Here is a 19,461-nt window from a genome sequence, read left to right on the forward strand (position 1 = left end):
GTGCAATTGCTGGTTCGTAGGGTAGTTCTATTTTTAATTTTTTGAGGAACCTCCATACTGTTTTCCAGAGTGGCTTTACCAGCTTGCATTACCACCAACAATGTAAAAGAAATCCTCTTTCTCCACATCCTCACCAACATCTGTTGTTGTCTGAGTTGTTAACGTTAGCCATTCTGACAGGTGTAAGGTGGTATCTCATTGTGGTTTTGATTTGTATTTCCCTGTTGATGAGTGTTGTTGAGCATTTTTTCATGTGTCGGTTGGCCATCTGGATGTCTTCTTTGGAGAAGTGTCTATTCATGTCTTTTGCCCATTTATTCACTGGATTATTTGTTTTTTGGCTGTTGAGTTTAATAAGGACTTTATAGATTTTGGATACTAACCCTTTATCTGATATGTCGTTTGCAAATATCTTCTCCCATTCTGTCAGTTGCTTTTTAGTTTTGCTGATTGTTTCCTTCACAGTGCAGACACTTTTTATTTTGATGAGGTCCCAGTAGTTCACTTTTGCTTTTGTTTCCCTTGCCTCTGGAGATGTTTTGAGTAAGAAGTTGCTGCGGGCAAGATCAAAGAAGTTTTTGCCTACTTTCTCCTCGAGGATTTTGATGGCTTCCTGTCTTACATTGAGGTCTTTCATCCATTTTGAGTTTATTTTTGTGTATGGTGTAAGAAAGTGGTCCAGGTTCATTCTTCTGCATGTCGCTGTCCAGTTTTCCCAGCACCACTTGCTGAAGAGACCGCCTTTATTCCATTGGATATTCTTTCCTGCTCTGTCAAAGATTAGTTGGCTGTACATTTGTGGGTCCATTTCTGGGGTCTCTATTCTGTTCCATTGATCTGAGTGTCTGTTCTTGTGCCAGTACCATACTGTCTTGATGATTACAGCTTTGTAGTATAGCTTGAAGTCCGGGATTGTGATGCCTCCTGCTTTGGTTTTCTTTTTATTTATTTATTTTTTTTTAATTTTTTTTTTTTTTCATGGTTTTCTTTTTAAAGACTGCTTTGGCTATTTGGGGTTTTTCTGGTTCCACACAAATTTTAGGATTATTTGTTCTAGCTCTGTGAAGAATGCTGGTCTTATTTTGATAGGGATTACATTGAATATGTAGATTGCTTTGGGTAGTATCGACATTTTGACAATATTCTTTCTTCCTTTCCAGGAGCATGGAATCTTTCCCCAGTTTTCTTGTGTCTTCTTCAATTTCTTCCATATGCTTTCTATATTTTTCAGTGTATAGATTTTTCACCTCTTTGGTTAGATTTATCCTAGGTATTTTCTGGTTTTTGGTGCAATTGTAAATGGGATTGCTTCCTTGATTTCTCTTTTTGTTGCTTCATTTTTCATGCGTAAAGGCAACCAATTTCTGTGCATTGATTTTATATCCTGAAACTTTGCTGAATTGATGAATCAATTCTAGCAGTTATTTGGTGGAATCTTTTGGGTTTTCCATGTAGAGTATCATGTCATTTGCAAAGAGTGAATGTTTGACATCCTCCTGGACAATTTGGATTCCTTAAATTTACTAAATTTATATCTGAATTTCCTCACTAAGTATTCAGTGATAACGAGTTTCTACATGGCAAAATGTTGATAATCATGCTCATGCTAAATGGTGTCTAAACAAATTACACCATTGTTGTCCCAAATACAGATTAGCCGAGTCAGAAAAAATGGTCATGATTTCCTCAACATAAATTTCTGAATTATATGCATCAATGAAAAAACTCTGTATTACTCTAATAAGTTACATTCTCTTGTACAAAGTTCTGTGCTTACTTGAGTGCAGTAATTCTTGAACAGAGTTGTTACTGCTTCCCCAACTGGCATTTAAACACATAAGGTCACATTTTGAAGCCTTAATTATGAAAGAATTTACAAATATACAATAGAGGAGATAATAATATAATGAAATCCATAAACCCATCACTCATTTTTGACAATATGAAGCGTCATTTTATAGCTGTTCTATTTTTTTTCCTCAATCCTTATTGGGGCCTTTATTTTTTTAATTGCCACAATGATGACCGGTCACGTTTAATTTTAAGTAACTCCAAAATCCTCCAGGGCACAGGAAGATCTCACACAACAAATTGTATTAGCTAAATTACCAAAAGCATCTTTTTGAGAAATACTTTTAATAATATGATGTTACAATAGTGATTATATTTTTGTGACCTATTTACTCATTAGGCAAACGTTAAAATCTATATTGCAGAAAGATAAATAATTTGAAACGACCAAAAGGGAATTTCTCATGGGTAAAAACTGGCTTAAATTAATTTGAATACCATGCTTACACATTATAAAGGTAAATCTGCATTAAAAACACAATTGCACCAGAAGTCTCGTCCCTTTTGGAAGACAGCCCATCCTCACCCCAGCTTCCCAAAATAAAACTCTGGCCCTGGAAAAACAAAATAAAAATAACAGTTTCCTTTTTATATGGCCTCAGGACTTATACTTCGATACTTCACATGTAACATGGAAAGTGGAGCATGATTTTTGTGTTGTATAGAAGTTGAATAGGTGAAGTTAGGCACATGAATTTACTAAACCAATCTGTAACATTAATTTCTTGTCTATTTTTTTTTCAATAGCTAAATACATTTCGATTTTTTCTAATACACAGTATGTAACAGAGTTTAAGAGCACTAATTTGGAACTAGAAAACCTGGATTCAAACCCCATCTTGTTAGTTCCAACTTGTGATTTTTGCATGAGTCACATCCCCTAACTGCTCCCCAGTATTCTGACACTATATGTATCACTATGTACTGTGAACCCTAAAAGAGTTCATCTATGTAACATGTTTTAGAATATAGGTACACTGTAAGCATTACATAGTATTAGGCATTAATTCTGTTATTTTTTATAATCTCTAGCTTTTCTTAGGCATGTGAACCAAGTTTAACCAAATTGCTGACTTTTACCTACATACTATGCTATAGGAGTAATTAACACCAATAATAGATGTGGAACCAAATAACCTCCATGAAATTCACATGGTAATACAAGTAATGCAATTTACCAAAGGTGATCTAACATTTCGTATAGCCCCACCCCTTATTTAATACAACCTATGAAGTAGGGATTATTAGTACCTTGTGTTTTACATGAAGAAACTGAGTTGAAGGTAGATTAGGTAACTTGTGAAAACAACCAGACATTTTCTATCAAATAGTTCCCTCTGGCCAATATAAATTATTAAATCATAGATAATTTCTGCATCCTTCACCAAGATTACCGATACACCTTCTATAAATACATCCCATATTACAAAATGCACCATTCATCCTCTCTTTGTGTTATCTGTGTCTGTACTGGTACATGATGACAGATTTCACTGTGTCACGTGTGAATATGTGAACATTTATTACGATGCTGTTTATAGCGCCTATTATTTTCTAATAAATTTTAGTACTGCAGGATCAACTTAGACTTGTCAGAATCACTTATGTATTGGGATCTTGTATGCTTCTTTAAAAAATTCAGAAAGAGGTCTAAAGGAATACTAACATTATGAATCTTCAACAGCACTGCAATGAAGGATTTAACACATAAACCAGTCAGTAGGGAAGTCATGGTGCCATTTACACGGTACTTGGATTTCCATAGTCCTGGGTTTGAATCTTAACCTCCCGTAATCCTGCATGTGTGACTCCGGGCAAGGTCCTTCAACAATTTGAGGCAGTTTATCCATATGTGAAATTTAATAAGGTAAAACTTTATAACAAATAAGGTAAAAGGTGCATTGTTAGGCCTTACTAATTTAATTTTATCTAGTCTTCTTCAATAAATGACAGGAGGCAGATAATCTATCAGGGGCTGGAGCTACAACTTGTGATTGGATTTTGGCAGACACTTTTTCAAAACAACATTATTTTTATACTGAAGGAAGAAAATCTTGTTTATTCTTTCTTATCACCAGCAAGCAATTTTATGGTGTATACTAGCTTTCCATAGCCTATGTCTTTTACTTCCTTAAAGCTGTATTTTAATTTTTACTTTTGAAAAGCCCTCTCTCCTTCATTCTTCTTGTAATTTATCATCCTTTTCAGGAAGAATCATTTTGAGAGAACTTTTTAAACATAGATGATCCTACTCAATAAAGTTTTAATTATACGGACACAACATAGAAAACATGTTTTATCCAGTGAAAATTATCACTACTGGTGAAGATTGGTTCTGTGAACTAACTCTTGTATGATGGCTACACGTTTGACAAAATACTAGCCAGATGGTTGACCTTATCTTTGGCGGTGAGTGAATTTCAGGGATGAACCCTGATACCGTTCACTCCTGGTGCTCTGAGAGCAAAGCACTGATACCTTACTTATCCATCCTTTTATTGTTTATATTTGGCAAAACACCTCAAATTTTCCCATAAAGGAAGGATCCCTTAGATTCTATATAATGGCTAATTAAAAGAAAAAATTAAGACCATTTACTATAAAAGCAATAACTGACCGGATTTTATAATTGTCTGTTTTTTTTTTTATGTTTTCAATAGGTAACCCGTTATTAAGCAGCAAAGTCAACATATTGATTAATGTCTTAGATGTCAATGAATTTCCTCCAGAAATATCTGTGCCATATGAGACAGCTGTGTGTGAAAATGCCAAACCGGGACAGGTAACTTATTAATATTGTTAACTAATAGCATATGAAGACTATATGCATGTGTTTCAGGTTATAAGCCCACACATGAATAGACACACACGCACACGCACACACACACACATACACACACAGAGAGATGTCTGTGTGTGTATGTGTGTGTGTGTGTGTGTGTGTGTGTGTTTACATTAAAAAAAAACCCCACAATGGATAGTAAATTCAAAAGTTAAGGGTGATTTGTGGATGTACAAGTAACACCACAGGAGATAAAGTGATGCTAGCTTAGTGAACATTCTTTGTATAACTAAAAAGCCTAGGATTGCAGATCTGCTCTGTTTTCCTTTCCTTTACTGTGGAATTTCTATGGACTCTGTGACTATAAAGAAGCAAACAAATTGAGAATGCATTCTTCTAGTGTTTCTTGCTTTGGTCACATGCTTTATGAAAAGGTACAGAAAAGCTCTATAGCCCATTAAAAATTTAAGGCTTCTTTCTTTGGTGGCCTTGAGTAGAACATCTGGGTTACTGAAAATCTCTGAATTATATTTTCCTTAAGTCAATATTGTTCTGATTCTAGTGGAAGATCTCATGAGGGAGGACACCATAGTTAAAAAAGTTATATCAAAATCCTAGAGTTATTGTGAGTGGTGTTGGGTAGCCAGTTTTTGTTTCTATACTATTACAGATGAGTGGATAAAATAGCATACCATGTTATAATGTAATATGATGGTATGATATGACATGATATGATACGATGAATCAAGAATGAGCAAATGATGAGAGTGTGTCATGAAATAGTAATATGATTAACCCAATACTGTGCACCTAGGTCCAAAGGAAAAATAGATCAGTATGCTTGGTTTGCTTTCTATTTTAATCACCTTTAAATAGCATAACTATTCATTTAAATAAATGTGAAGTTTTAATTCTTACAGAAAAATTTTAATATTTCAAACAGTATTATTATTCAAAAAGATCATTCTTTAATCTTCAGTATTTGTTTCAATTTGAATGCATTAAACTGATTTGTAGCAAATCTGTCCCATAATCCTAATCCTGTGATGTCCACTAGCTAGGTAGCTATTAAATTGAAATTAAATAAATTTAAAAATCAGTGTTCTCTTTCACACTAACCACATTTCAATTGCTCAATGGCTGTATGTGATGAGCAGCTACCATTTTTTTTCTATGTAGATATACAATATTTCCATCAATACTGAAACTTCTAGTGTCTTGTGTTGCTCTAATCCTTTCTCTGATAACTTGGAGAAAGTATTAATTTTATTACAGCATGATTTGTATAGTCAGATTTCCCATTTGATAAATTTGCATCCTTAACTTTGAATAGACACAGAAATGCAGAAAAAGGTTTAATCCTCTATCCCCTTAAATATACCCACAAATTACATGGGATAAGCTCACCGCCGGCTTTAGTGTCTGAAATAGAAGCACCTGAATAAATGTTTAACAAATAATAAACTTATTTGTTTATTTGAGAATGTATTAAGAGGTTTTCTGAAATTCCACAATGTAGCAATTTCTCAATTTCCAGATCCCTTCACCCTCACCCCCATAACCAATCCTCTACTTTTTAAAAGATAATTAGGGATTTAATTCTTTTATACCAATCAGACTCTTGTAATGCACACAATGAAAGTCCTTCGGATATAGAATTCCATTCGGTGCTTCTCTGCTTGTCTAGTAAATGAGTTTAAAAAGTTGGGAACAGTAGAAATGACCTGAGGTAACTTGTTTTTCTTACATCTGGACAAAGTGGTAGGTAATCCGTGGGGTCCTTGGACGCTCTTTTTCTAATAAACATCTGTTGGGCTTTCTACTGGGTCACACTTATGCACAAAGCACAACCCTGAAATATTACTAAGTTTTAAGGGACTGTGGAATGTGAGCATTTTCTGCTTTTGACCCAGCCATCTTCCCATTGTCTAAGAATTATGCATAGGAACGGTCTATCTCTTCTGGCCTATAATTGAATATGTATGTGTGCAAGTATGTATACATGTATATATGTGATATCTGGCAAGAGACAACAGGAAAAGAAAAGGATGATACTATCTAAATCAACAATGGTGAATCACTGAAGTGTGAGAGGTTTTTTACTTAGCGTAATGACTCCCAAGTGTCAATTCCAGATAAGTGCCAGTTTAAACCAAAATTTTCTTCTCTGCTGTTTGAAAGGACATTGCTTCATTCTAAAGTTATGTTCTTGATATTTTTTGGTGTTAAAGAACTTTAATTTAGTAAATGATTATGCTTGCTGACAGTGGTTAATGGCAAAACAAAACAAAACAAAAAAATACACCTGGCAAATCAATCCCTTAATAATTTACGGAAAATTTGTGGATGGGAACTATGATCTGATTAAGCATATGGATTTATGTGAAGGAAAGTTGAAGTTTTATAGAAGTGTGACCGATTTACACTGAACTAGACACCTGGATTTCTCATAAGAAAATCAATTTGTTGGGGCGCCTGGGTGGCTCAGTGGGCTAAGCGGCCGACTTCACCTCGGGTCATGATTTCATGGTCTGTGAATTTGAGCCCCACATTGGGTGAGCAACTATGCTGTCAGCTCAGAGCCTGGAGCCCGCTTCGGATGCTGTGTCTCCCTCTCTCTCTGCCCTTCTGCTCATGCTCTCTCTCTCTCTCCCTCAAAAAATAAACATTAAAAAAATTAAAAAATAAAGTAAACCAATTTTTCAAATTACAAATTACCAATACTGCTTCAGGCACTAAATTTCCTAGTATGTATGCTTATGTGTGAATGTGTGTATGTGTATGTAAGCCTACATGCACACAAATATATGGGGAGGTAGAACATAGTACTAAGACTGAGTTTTAACCATGAAATGAAAACAAAAAGTATCAAATGAATCACATGTTTAGGGGCCCCTGGGTGGCTCAGTCAGTGGGTTGTCCGACTTCGGCTCAGGTCATGACCTCACAACACGTGAGTTTGAGCCCCGCATCCCGCATCGGGCTCTGTGCCGACAGCTCAGAGCCTGGAGCCTGCTTTGGATTCTGTGTCTCCCTCTCTTTGCCCCTTCCCAGTGCTCTCTCTCTCTCTCTCCCTCTGTCTTTCAAAAATAAATAAGCATTAAAAATTAATTAAAAAAATAAATCACATGTTTAATGTCATTGTGCTAAGACACGACGTGTGCTTTGCCCACTGTGACCACAATGTAGTATTTGAAATGTAAGGTCTTCCTTTGGCAAATTCAAACTTAGTCTAAAAGAGTCATCACCTGAGCAGTCCTCTGCCCTCACCTTCTTCTACACACAATTCCTGAAATTCTTTCTGATGCAAAGCCATTGCATATGTTAATAAATAAAACCTCAAAGCTATTATAATTTGGTTATCTGCGTAGTGAATTATCAATTTCACAGTTTGGCTCTTAGAAGTTATTTTTAATCTCCAAATTCTTAAGGGCACTTTACTGAAGTGTCAGAATTTTAACTACCAGACATACAACCTATGGGAGAGATTTGGGAAAAATTTTAAACACGATGGTTAGTGTTTACTTCCTAAAAACATTTTATGAGAATGCAATTAGCATTCTGGCCCGTTGGGGGGAAACAAATAAAAGAACAAAATCGGATATACATCCTTTGAATTTCTCTTTCTCAACATTTTATTTATTTATGAAAATAAAATTCATTCTCAAAAACGTAACTATACTAAAATTTTGCTGTCGCAAGGGCTTTTAAATAATCAGCGATTTTCTTTCCAGTAAGCATTTTCGTATTTATGTTAGAAAGAATTTATTTTATTTAGTTTAAAATGCAAGCAAGTGCATTTTAATTTTATTTTGCTTATTAGTGAGAATTTTCAATGCTGTTAAGCTTTTTTTACTTTTAATTTTTTTTAACGTTTTATTTATTTTTGAGACAGAGAGAGACAGAGCATGAATGGGGGAGGGGCGGAGAGAGAGGGAGACACAGAATCGGAAGCAGGCTCCAGTCTCTGAGCCATCAGCCCAGAGCCCGACGCGGGGCTTGAACTCATGGACCGTGAGATCGTGACCTGAGCTGAAGTCAGACGCTTAACCGACTGAGCCACCCAGGCGCCCCAAGATTTTTATTTATGCAGATATTGATTTGGAATTGGCCCAGACAGACCCTATAATTGTACCTGCCATTACGAACTGTAAATGTTTGGATATTTGTTTATAAAAATTATTTGTAAATAATTGGTCCACCGATATGAATCTTAAAAATGCCATTTATCTCTCCTTGCATGCATCATTGAATAAACTTACTAGCCTGGGATGTTAAGTTCCCTTTGAAACTCATGACTGACTTCAAGTTTCATCTCAACTTTGTTTCAGATAATTCAGATAGTCAGCGCTGCAGACCGAGATCTTTCACCTGCTGGGCAGCAATTTTCCTTTAGATTATCACCTGAAGCTGCCGTCAAACCAAATTTTACAGTCCGTGACTTCAGAAGTAAGTTTAACCGCATAAAAACGTACCTCTTGCCATGTAACTTTGTAAAAGGGCGCAAAGGTAGCAACCCATGTTTTTCCTAGAAGCACTCAAGTTCATACAATGTGGAAATCCATATATGAGAAATATGAAATTCTATGGCTAGCAGTAAATTAAGTATTTAACCTATATAGATCGTATCTAATGAGGCAAAATGCTTCCATTTGTGATGTGGACGGTCCCTTAATGAGTCAAGCCAAAATAGCCTATCTGGGAAATTGAATGCTTTCTATGTTTTAAACGTATCATTTGTTCCACATGCACATTACTTGTACAAACACATATGTAACTTCTTAGTAATTGGTTTGTTTGAATAATATACAGTACAGCACAGGTTAAGAATAAGGCTTTGTAACTAGAATGGCAGAAATTTTCATTCCCACTCCATTATGTCCTCAATGGCAGACTCTCAATGTATGAAGTTATACTACATAATTTTAAACTCATAGTTGAAATAAATCAACCTCATAGTATTTATTTTTTTAAAAAAAAATTTTAACGTTTTTATTTTTGAGACAGGGAGAGACAGAGTATGAACGGGGAGGGTCAGAGAGAGGGAGACACAGAGTCTGAAACAGGCTCCAGGCTCTGAACTGTCAGCACAGAGCCCGACGCGGGGCTCGAACTCAGGAACCGTGAGATCGTGACCTGAGCCGAAGTCGGACGCTTAACCGACTGAGCCACCCAGGCGCCCTCATAGTATTTATATTAAATAAAATAATACGTGCAAATCATTTAGCACAATACCCAAGATTATTTTAGTGATCACCTCTGCCATCAGTCTGCACTTCTGTGTCTACCACGGTCATCGTCACCACTGCTTCTGCTCCTAATGGTATCCCATCTGCTACTGTGACAGTAACTACAAAAATACAAAGGACACTGGATATATTACAGCTAAGTACTGGCCAGTTGTTCTTACATTATAAATTCTGTGACTGTGGACATTTTATCCCTTCTAAGTTTCTTTAGTTATGAAATAGGAATTAGAAACATCTGAGTTCATAATATTGGATGGTAAAAAGCTAGTTTCTTACTAAATTCTATGCTTATAAAACAAATGAACAGATTGTGATGAGATGATAATGACTGACAGAAGTCAAAGGATGTCTGAAAAAAATTTACTTGTCTGTAAATATTTAGAGAAAGAAATCAGACATTTTGTCACAGAAGGAAATTCAGTAGGATTTTCTCCATCTAATAGTGTAGCGTGAGGAATGGCTATAAATGCAATAGGGTCCCAAATATGAAAGGCCTCATAAGTAGAGGCACCACATATTTTATTATGAAAGCTAGAATACTTTGGAGAATAGACATGGATGATATTAGTGATTTTAATTAGAACAGCTCACATAAAATAGGACTGCCCAAGACAAACCAGAACATGTAGTCACCCTAACTAGAAGCCATTTAAAGACATTATAACTTTGGAAAGGTTTAGAAGAGCATAATATGTTCAAATTTGCATTAGGAAGATCAGTTTGGTAGTAGTTTGAAAAAGACAACAGAAGGATATAGGATTACTTCTGATGCTATTGCAGGAGGGGGTGAAAGTGTGTTAGATTAAGGTAATGGCTCATGGAGATAGGTGGATAGAGATAGAAAGTTGCAGGGCTTGATGCTAGATTCCCTAAATTCTGGATGTGAATACAATGGACAAGAAGACTAATCAGACCTCCAGATCCCTGGCTTAGGCAACAAAGTAGATGGACACATCATTCAGGGACATAAGCATTGACTATCTTCCCTATTGTATGGTTTTGGAGAATTAATATCTCATAATATGAATTAGATCATCTTGCCTCATAGCAATAGTGTTTTGTCACAGTCCGAACATTGTTTGCTATTTAAATATGCCATTTATTATATTCCCCCTTTTATCTGAACTTACATTTTAAGTGTAAGTGTAAGTCTTTAAAAACTGAATAGAAACTTTTTATTACCTCACATATTTACCTCACCTCCCCCCCCCAGGGGTAGACTATTTCAGTTCTACTCACATTGCAAATTTCAATTCTACAATACAGTGACATCAACCATAGCACCATGTTATAGTTACCATGGTATACCTTGTTATACCCATTCATCTTATAATTGAGATTTTGTATCTTTTTGCCCATGTTTCCCTATTTTCACCACCCCCAAGCCCTGGCAACCCCATTTGTGCTCTCTGTTTTCATGGGTTCCTTTTTGTTGTTGTTGTTCTTTTTTAGATTTCACCTCTAATGTCATGTGCAGTATTCATCTTTCTCTGCCTGGCTTATATCACTTAGCATAATGCCCTCCAGGTTCGTTCATGTTGTCCCAAATGTCAATATTTCCTTCTTTCTTACAGTTGAATAAAACTTCTTTGTGTGCATATATATTAATAGTTATATGATACACATAAACTTTTTCTTTATCTGTTGTGCAGTAGAAACTGTTTTAAGAGTGGAAATGAGGTTTAATGTCTTTTTTCCCATCATGAAGAGCACAATGAATTGTATATGGTCACATATCAATAACAATAATGGGTTGAAAATTCAGTAATCCCCTTTTCTGGGGGAGTATGTTCCCAGACACCTAGTAGATTCCTGACACCGAACCACAGGTCGTACTGAACCCTGAATATACATGTCTTCTACTATGCACAGATATCTATGAAAAAATTTAACTTATAAATTAGACACAGTAACAGCAGTAATGAAATAGAACAATTATAGCCATATGCTCACATAAAAGTTATGTGAATGTGATTTCTCTCTTTCTTAAAATATCTTGTGCTGTATTCATCCTTCTTCTTCTTGTGATGATGTAAGGTGATGAAATGCTTAGACAATGAGATGAAATGAGGGGAAAGACATAGGCATTGTGATACAGCAGTAGGCTACCCTTGATCTTTTGACCACACATCTGAAAGAGGATCATCTGCTTCCAGGCCTAGGTTGACTTTGGGCAACCGAAATCAGAGAAAGTGAACCCATGGATAGTGGGGAGGCTAAACATTAACAAAAGGGTAGGGTACATTTTGATATAATGTGTTCAAGAATATCAAATCCATGGCTCCTCAAGTACACATATATCAGCTTCTCCAACCTCCTATTCTTACGTTTCAAATTTTAATCCTGACTGTTCCTTTTCCTCAGCTTCAGGTATTCAACCAGTTGCTGAAGATTTCAATGTTAATTCAACTAGTCCACATTTCTTTTTTTTTTTTTTTTTTAATTTTTTTTCAACGTTTTTATTTATTTTTGGGACAGAGAGAGACAGAGCATGAACTGGGGAGGGGCAGAGAGAGAGGGAGACACAGAATCGGAAACAGGCTCCAGGCTCTGAGCCATCAGCCCAGAGCCTGACCTGGGGCTCGAACTCACGGACCGCGAGATCGTGACCTGGCTGAAGTCGGACGCTTAACCGACTGCGCCACCCAGGCGCCCCACATTTCTTTGTTCCTACTCTCATCATTATCTGGCATTACTGAGTCTGGCTGGCCATGCATGTTATAATAGACATTTTGCATCTTGGTATTTTTTTTTCAATTTAAAAAATATCCCTATGTAATAACCAAGTCATCTTCCCATGCAAAACAATCTTATCAAGTAACTTTTTCTCAACTTAGTGCTTCTAATGTAATGAATCTAGAGAATCTGCCTAAGTTTTAGTTGTTGAAATTAGAATATACAAATAGATGAATGAATATTACTGAGTTAGCAACATTGTCTGACAAACTTGTATTTTAATGAGCACTATATTTTTCTAAAATTAGTTTCCATGATTCCAAAGTGGATATGATGTATGACTATAATAGGTTAAATATTAATATATTTTTTATTTATTTATTTTATTTAAAAAAAATTTTAACGTTTATTTATTTTTGGGACAACGAGAGACAGAGCATGAACGGGGGAGGGGCAGAGAGAGGGAGACACAGAATCGGAAACAGGGTCCAGGCTCTGAGCCGTCAGCCCAGAGCCCGACGCGGGCTGGAACTCACTGACCGTGAGATCGTGACCTGAGCTGAAGTCGGACGCTTAACCGACTGAGCCACCCAGGCTCCCCAATACATTTTTTAAAATAAATAGTAAGATATGTGTAGGAGTTACTTTAATGGACACAAAAATGAAATGGTGTTTTGAATAAAACCATATATCCACTTGTGTGTGTAGAAATACAATAAGTAAAGAACAAATACATGCAAAATAATACTTTCAACAGAAGTATTAATTGCATTTATATAAGATTTAAAATTTTTATTGCCTTGGATTATTCTAAGTAAATATTGCTGTTTTTGATTTTGTCAGAATTAAAATGAATCATTTTTGTACTTATATTAAAATGGTGATTATTTATGTTTAAAATTTTTAATGAATCTTGATGTTTTTAACACACTTCTTTTCTCTTTTTCCTATACTAACTAATGTGCAAAAGTGAAAAATGTAGATACAGATATATACAGATATATTTTACCATATACATAGCTATATAGCACAGATTCAGATCCAGGGAAAATAATAAGTCAAGTGGGAAATTGGTATTTGTTATATTTTAAATAATAGGTTCTTAGGTAACATATTTTACAGATTCATACTTTGTAACCTTTGCTCTTGTAGCATGTAAGAAAACACCCACAGTTGTATTTTTTTTTTCTCAATGAGATTTTGATGTTAAAAAAATGAGTCAAGTCAACACACTTCTTGCTTTATAACCAGTTTCTATTCCTTCTGAATTGAAAATATACATCTTATACCAGAGAAGATTAATGTTTCTTCTTTTCCTAAGGATTATTTTGATTACATTTGATTACATTTGGCAGCTCTTATAATAATAAAAGAAAGAATTAAAATATGGGCCTATTTTGCTGATGCAAGAACAGCTTCCTACCGTTTAACAGATACCAACCTTTCAGATTTGAAGTGAAGCTTTTAGTAACCGTCTTATCATCAATGTCATGTCTTGTAGACAACACAGCTGGAATTGAAACCCGAAGAAATGGATACAGCCGCAGGCAGCAAGAGTTGTATTTCCTCCCTGTTGTAATAGAAGACAGCAGTTACCCTGTGCAGAGCAGCACAAACACCATGACTATTCGAGTTTGTAGATGTGACTCTGATGGTACCATCCTGTCTTGCAATGTGGAAGCAATTTTTCTACCTGTAGGACTCAGCACTGGGGCTTTGATTGCAATCCTACTATGCATTGTTATACTCTTAGGTTGGTTTCAATAATCCCATATTCTCTCTCTCTCTCTCTCTCTCTCTCTCAATCTCTCTTCTCTCTGCCTCTGTCTTCACAATTTAACATGTAAATTAGTTTTTCTTCGTTGAGATATCACATGTGGATAGAAGAAAGATTAACTACATTGAATTCTATTTTTTTGTTAATATGAATTTTCTGTTTAAGACTCTATGTATATATAGCATTAAGAATAAACAAATAACATCATCAGAAACACAAGAGTACATTCAAGCTCTTGGGGATTCCAAGGAATAACAGTTTGTTGCACATGCCACAGTGAAATTTTTTATAACAGATATCCCATTTACAGCAGTGTTTTTACAATTCATCTTATATTCCAGTAATTATTGCTATTTAATAAGATAGTACATATCTTTAAAAATAAACTAGATGAACCATGGCTCTCCAATTCCCATTCAATAAAGGAAGAAAAGGGAAAAGACAGGAAAGAAATGAAAGAAAGTAAAAGCATTCCCAATTTTTTTTTTTCTGTTTAAACTGCCAGCCAAAAGCAGTTCTCATTCTGCTTTTTTCACAGCTCCACACATCAAAATTCTAACCACCCTCCCTAGAAAAGAACACACTAAAACATCCAGAAGCACTGCAAAGGAAAAGGATTGAAGTAACGTATTCTGTAACATCTCTGTGAGAATTAATATAAGTCTACTTTAGGGGTTTCCGTCTTCCATCCATTCTGTTCAGCTGGCTCCATTCACTTATTAATTCACTGCCAGATTCACAAAACTAGAGAGAGGTTTTCTGTTTTGCCCGTCATTTCTTTAAGTTCAAATTGCAACAGAGGTACAGCTGGGCACTGTGGAATCCGTTTATATATGCTTCACAAATGTAGATACATACATTTATCTTTAAGATAGAAAATTAAAAAAAAAAAACAAAACAACCTAGGATGTAAAGCATGGAGTAAGGCATTATATGACAGTTTTTGGAGAACATTCTCTAAGAAGCTCATGTCAGTTTGGAAGTTGAAGTTCTGGTCCAATTTGCATGGTGTAGATACTAATAATTCACACAAGTAACATTGGTGTGTGGAAAAAGATTCAAAATAACATTCTCACACCTGAAATTGAACACCATCAGTTAGGTGCTTAACCTCAAATCAAGGGTTACTCTTTCATGCTTCTTTCTTTCAAGGAGCCACCGGAGTCCCAGAGTATTTCCATATCAACCTACCATGACTTGGCATGTTCTCGATGCTCATTTTTGGCCTGTTTGGCCCTTTTATAGTGTACTTTGTCATCTTGCTCTGCCCAGCATCATTTTGCCCCGCTGTCTGTTACTCATTCCTCCAAATAGTTTCTGAGTGTCCACAGTGCACGTGTCCCATTTTAGCACATGGATTTGCAAGTCTACAGCAGTGAATGTTGACATTTCTAGTTCTGCCATGAAGAATTCTTAAAAACCCAACTCTTCTTGGACCTCTTTAACCAATCCCAAACTCCTTCAGATCTTCCCATTTATTCTGAGCCATTTTCTCATCTTTCCTGGGATGAGGGGAAGCACGAGTGTCCTGTGGTGTTTAGGGATCTTTTACGGGGCCCTCAGACACATCAGCGAGTAGTCCCCTTCTCAGCCATAGCAACTCCAAAGCCATTTTAGAGGTAGGCCTTCTCTATGAGGTTTGCAGTTTCTGGCTCATTCCCCAAGTGAGCAATAGTCTTTTTTCATTTTGGGACCTCCTTAAATCCTGGGAAGGGTGCAGAGTGCTAAACATCTCTTAGAGGCCCATCGTACAAAAGCTCTACCTATATCTCCTTCCTCCTTCCAGTTGGTCAACCTTTAATTTGGGAGGAAGAGGGACTAAATGAGCTTTCCTCATCACGCAATCTCCTCTAATTTCTAATCTTTTGACAACAGTCTTCCAGACTCTACTGTAGGAAATCAAACATACTGTGACTTTCAATCTATTACCCCTTCTGTGGAGGAGAGGGGGTTTTATGATGACCAAAGTTGAGCACTGACTTTATGCTTTGAATCTGTGCCCATTCGCTTCTAGAGGAACTAAACACTTACAATTTAGTGGTTGCTGGGCATCAGCCAGGAACAAAGAAAGATTTAAGTGAGAGCATATAAATTAAATATTTCAAAATTTTATCATGAATGAATGCAAACTGAACACTGGGAATTTGATTTAGAAAATGTCTCAATATGTTAGGACACAGAATTGAAATAATTAGAAGTCTCAGTTGACACAGTTCATAAAACTAAGGCCTTTATATTCTGTACTCTTCCTTCCTTTCTCCTCTCCTTCCTTCCCTTCTTTCTTCCCTTTCTAAAATGTATCGCTTTGAAAAGTCATTTTTACAAGAAGATGTGGGTTTATTTCATTAGAAATGCAAGTAACGTTACAGCTAGGGAGTCTAGCTATAAATAATATCTAAGTGTTACTTATGGGCAATGATATTTAAGTTTTATTATACCAATACTATACAGCTCTCTCTATGCTTAGAACAAGCATTCTTTCTTACAAAATTTTATAACACACCCTTTTTAACTGCCACTAAAATACTGAAATATAACACAAACTAAATATAAGACAGTCATTGCTTGATTTTGTGAATAATTTTGCTAAGGTTTCTTGTTAGCTACAATTTGAAAATGAAGTTGAACTTTACACGATGAACAGTGTAAACATAGATATGATCCTTCTTGATTATAATATGTTTACTTTGAAAATCATCAACTACATATTCTCAACTTGCACCTTTTGTCTTGTTCTAGCCATCGTTGTACTGTATGTAGCTCTGCGAAGGCAGAAGAAGAAAGACACTCTAATGACCTCGAAAGAAGACATCAGAGACAACGTTATCCATTATGATGACGAAGGAGGTGGGGAGGAGGACACCCAGGCTTTCGATATTGGTGCTCTGAGAAATCCGAAAGTGATTGAAGAAAACAAAATGCGCAGGGATATAAAACCAGACTCTCTCTGTTTACCTCGTCAGAGACCACCGGTAGAAGACAACACAGACGTAAGGGATTTCATTAATCAAAGGCTGCAGGAAAATGACGCGGACCCGACTGCTCCTCCGTACGATTCGTTGGCTACATATGCATATGAAGGAAATGGATCAGTAGCAGACTCCCTTAGCTCTATAGACTCTCTCACCACGGAAGCTGACCAGGACTACGACTATCTGGCAGACTGGGGACCCCGCTTTAAAGTTTTGGCAGACATGTTCGGTGAAGAAGAGAGTTGTAACCCTGATAAAGCCACTTAGGGCAGAGGCGAAGGATAAAACACAACCAAATAGAGAAATTTAAGAAAAGGAAACACAGATAGAAATCACACACACACACACACACACACACACACGCGCGCGCGCGCGCGCACACATGTGCGCACACACTTACACACACACACACACACACACACACACACCAGGCTTTATAGGAACACAGTCCTTTGATTACCTGGTTTCTAGCAAGTTGCTATATTTATCATATTGTCAGTTTTGTCTTACTCTGCAAACACAAGATAAATCCTATTAAATGTACTCGCTTGGTTTTGTTTTGTTATTTTGGAAACACACTGAGACAAGCTCAGGCCTATTAAATACAATTTACTGACATGACAACATAGAACGGAGATAGCTATGTGGCATCACGGTGGAAGAGTGTTAGATTTTTCTTAATTCCACTAAAGTGCCTATTGAAACTCTTATCATTTAAAGTGGTGTCCAATGCACTCTGCTGTGATGGCATTACAGGATTCAGAGATACAGAGGACAGAAAACAAAGACACTGTCTTTATGTCAAGGAGCAATAGCAACACGCTGACTTCTAATTCCTTTTGAGGAAAAATGAAGAATACTTTCTGAACTCCATCTTCTTATAATTCAGAGGTTTTTTTTTTTTTCTTTTTTAAACTGTATGCCAAAACACATTTGTTTTTCCTACCCTTTCAGAATATTGAAATAAATGCGATAATATCAAATTCAATATGTAAGTCCTGAATCTTAAAAGCAATGTTTGATCTTCACATTAGTTCGTATTAAAGGTGATCAGCAAAATGTTACTTTTTTTTCCAAAAAAAAAAAAGACATTTTTAAAAAGGAAATTAAAGAAAAATCCCTCTTTATGAAGAGAGGCCTCAGGGCTGAAACTCCACATCAAAATAAATATTGGTTTTGTGTTAATACTGTGCTGGTGTGTGGAAGGTTCGTTTTAGCAAATCACCAGATTATTAAAGTGTTCAGTCATAGATAAAATTTTAAGTTGCGCTTCTACGAAGATTATTAAGGAAGAAAGTGCCATTAATTCAAACATGGGAAGAGAAATTCATTACAGAGCTTCTCAGAGTTTCTTACAAACTAGTGATTTTTTTTTGATGAACAAAGAAAATAAAATACATATCAAATGATACAGGATGGATTTATAGCGTGTCTAAAAATATTACATATTATTAGACAAATAAAAAATCAGGGATTTCAGAAAATTCAAACCAGTGACTAATTCCTAAGATGAACACAAATGCAGAATCAAGCAGTTGATTTATTTATTTAATCAACATGGATTTCAACTTTGTAAACATTGTTATTAATGCTCACAGTTGCTTCTTTATGTGATCATCTACAATAATTCCAATATAAATGATCCCATACAACTCTTCTTTAAAAAACTTTTACTTTTTAATTTGAGGCAGATTTCTGAGAAATGTTAGATTTTATAAGCATACAAATACACTACACTCATATACTTTACTTTCAAGTGAACTGTACCCTATCTAGAAATGCACTTAACAAAACAGATAACTCCGAAGTGATGATATATTTTCTTAACAGTATAATTATACAAGTGACTACTGAACTATTGAGACTATCTCTAGGAAAAAAAATAAAATTTGCTTATAAGATCCACCCTGAAAATGTGGTCAATATCTAGCGGTATTTATGAAACATTTATGAATATATTTATATTATATTTGCAAAGTTGTAAAAGAATTCGCACATGGGAAAAATGGGTAGAAATATGGATAGCATAGGCAAATTGTATTCAGTCCTATTCATTATTAAGTATTACTTCAAAAAATATGTAAGTGGTAATCATGCAGTGGCAATTTGGCTCTTAGCATTTGCAGTTCACATGCCTTCTTTGGTGCCACATAG

General features: G+C 35.7%; 1 protein-coding gene across 1 annotated transcript in view; it reads left to right on the forward strand.

Annotated features, from left to right (window-relative positions):
- The window catches only part of LOC115525123 (cadherin-12), a 93,790-nt gene extending 76,155 nt beyond the window's left edge, over positions 1-17,635 (forward strand). The window contains exons 6-9 of the mRNA XM_032594644.1: positions 4,512-4,633; positions 8,965-9,082; positions 14,060-14,311; positions 17,075-17,635. Coding sequence (XP_032450535.1) covers positions 4,512-4,633; positions 8,965-9,082; positions 14,060-14,311; positions 17,075-17,574 — 992 coding nt within the window. The 3' untranslated portion in view covers positions 17,575-17,635. The remainder of the gene's footprint in view (positions 1-4,511; positions 4,634-8,964; positions 9,083-14,059; positions 14,312-17,074) is intronic.
- Positions 17,636-19,461: the final 1,826 nt, after the last annotated feature.

Source organism: Lynx canadensis, chromosome A1 (assembly GCF_007474595.2).
Source record: "Lynx canadensis isolate LIC74 chromosome A1, mLynCan4.pri.v2, whole genome shotgun sequence".
Lineage (NCBI taxonomy): Eukaryota > Metazoa > Chordata > Mammalia > Carnivora > Felidae > Lynx > Lynx canadensis.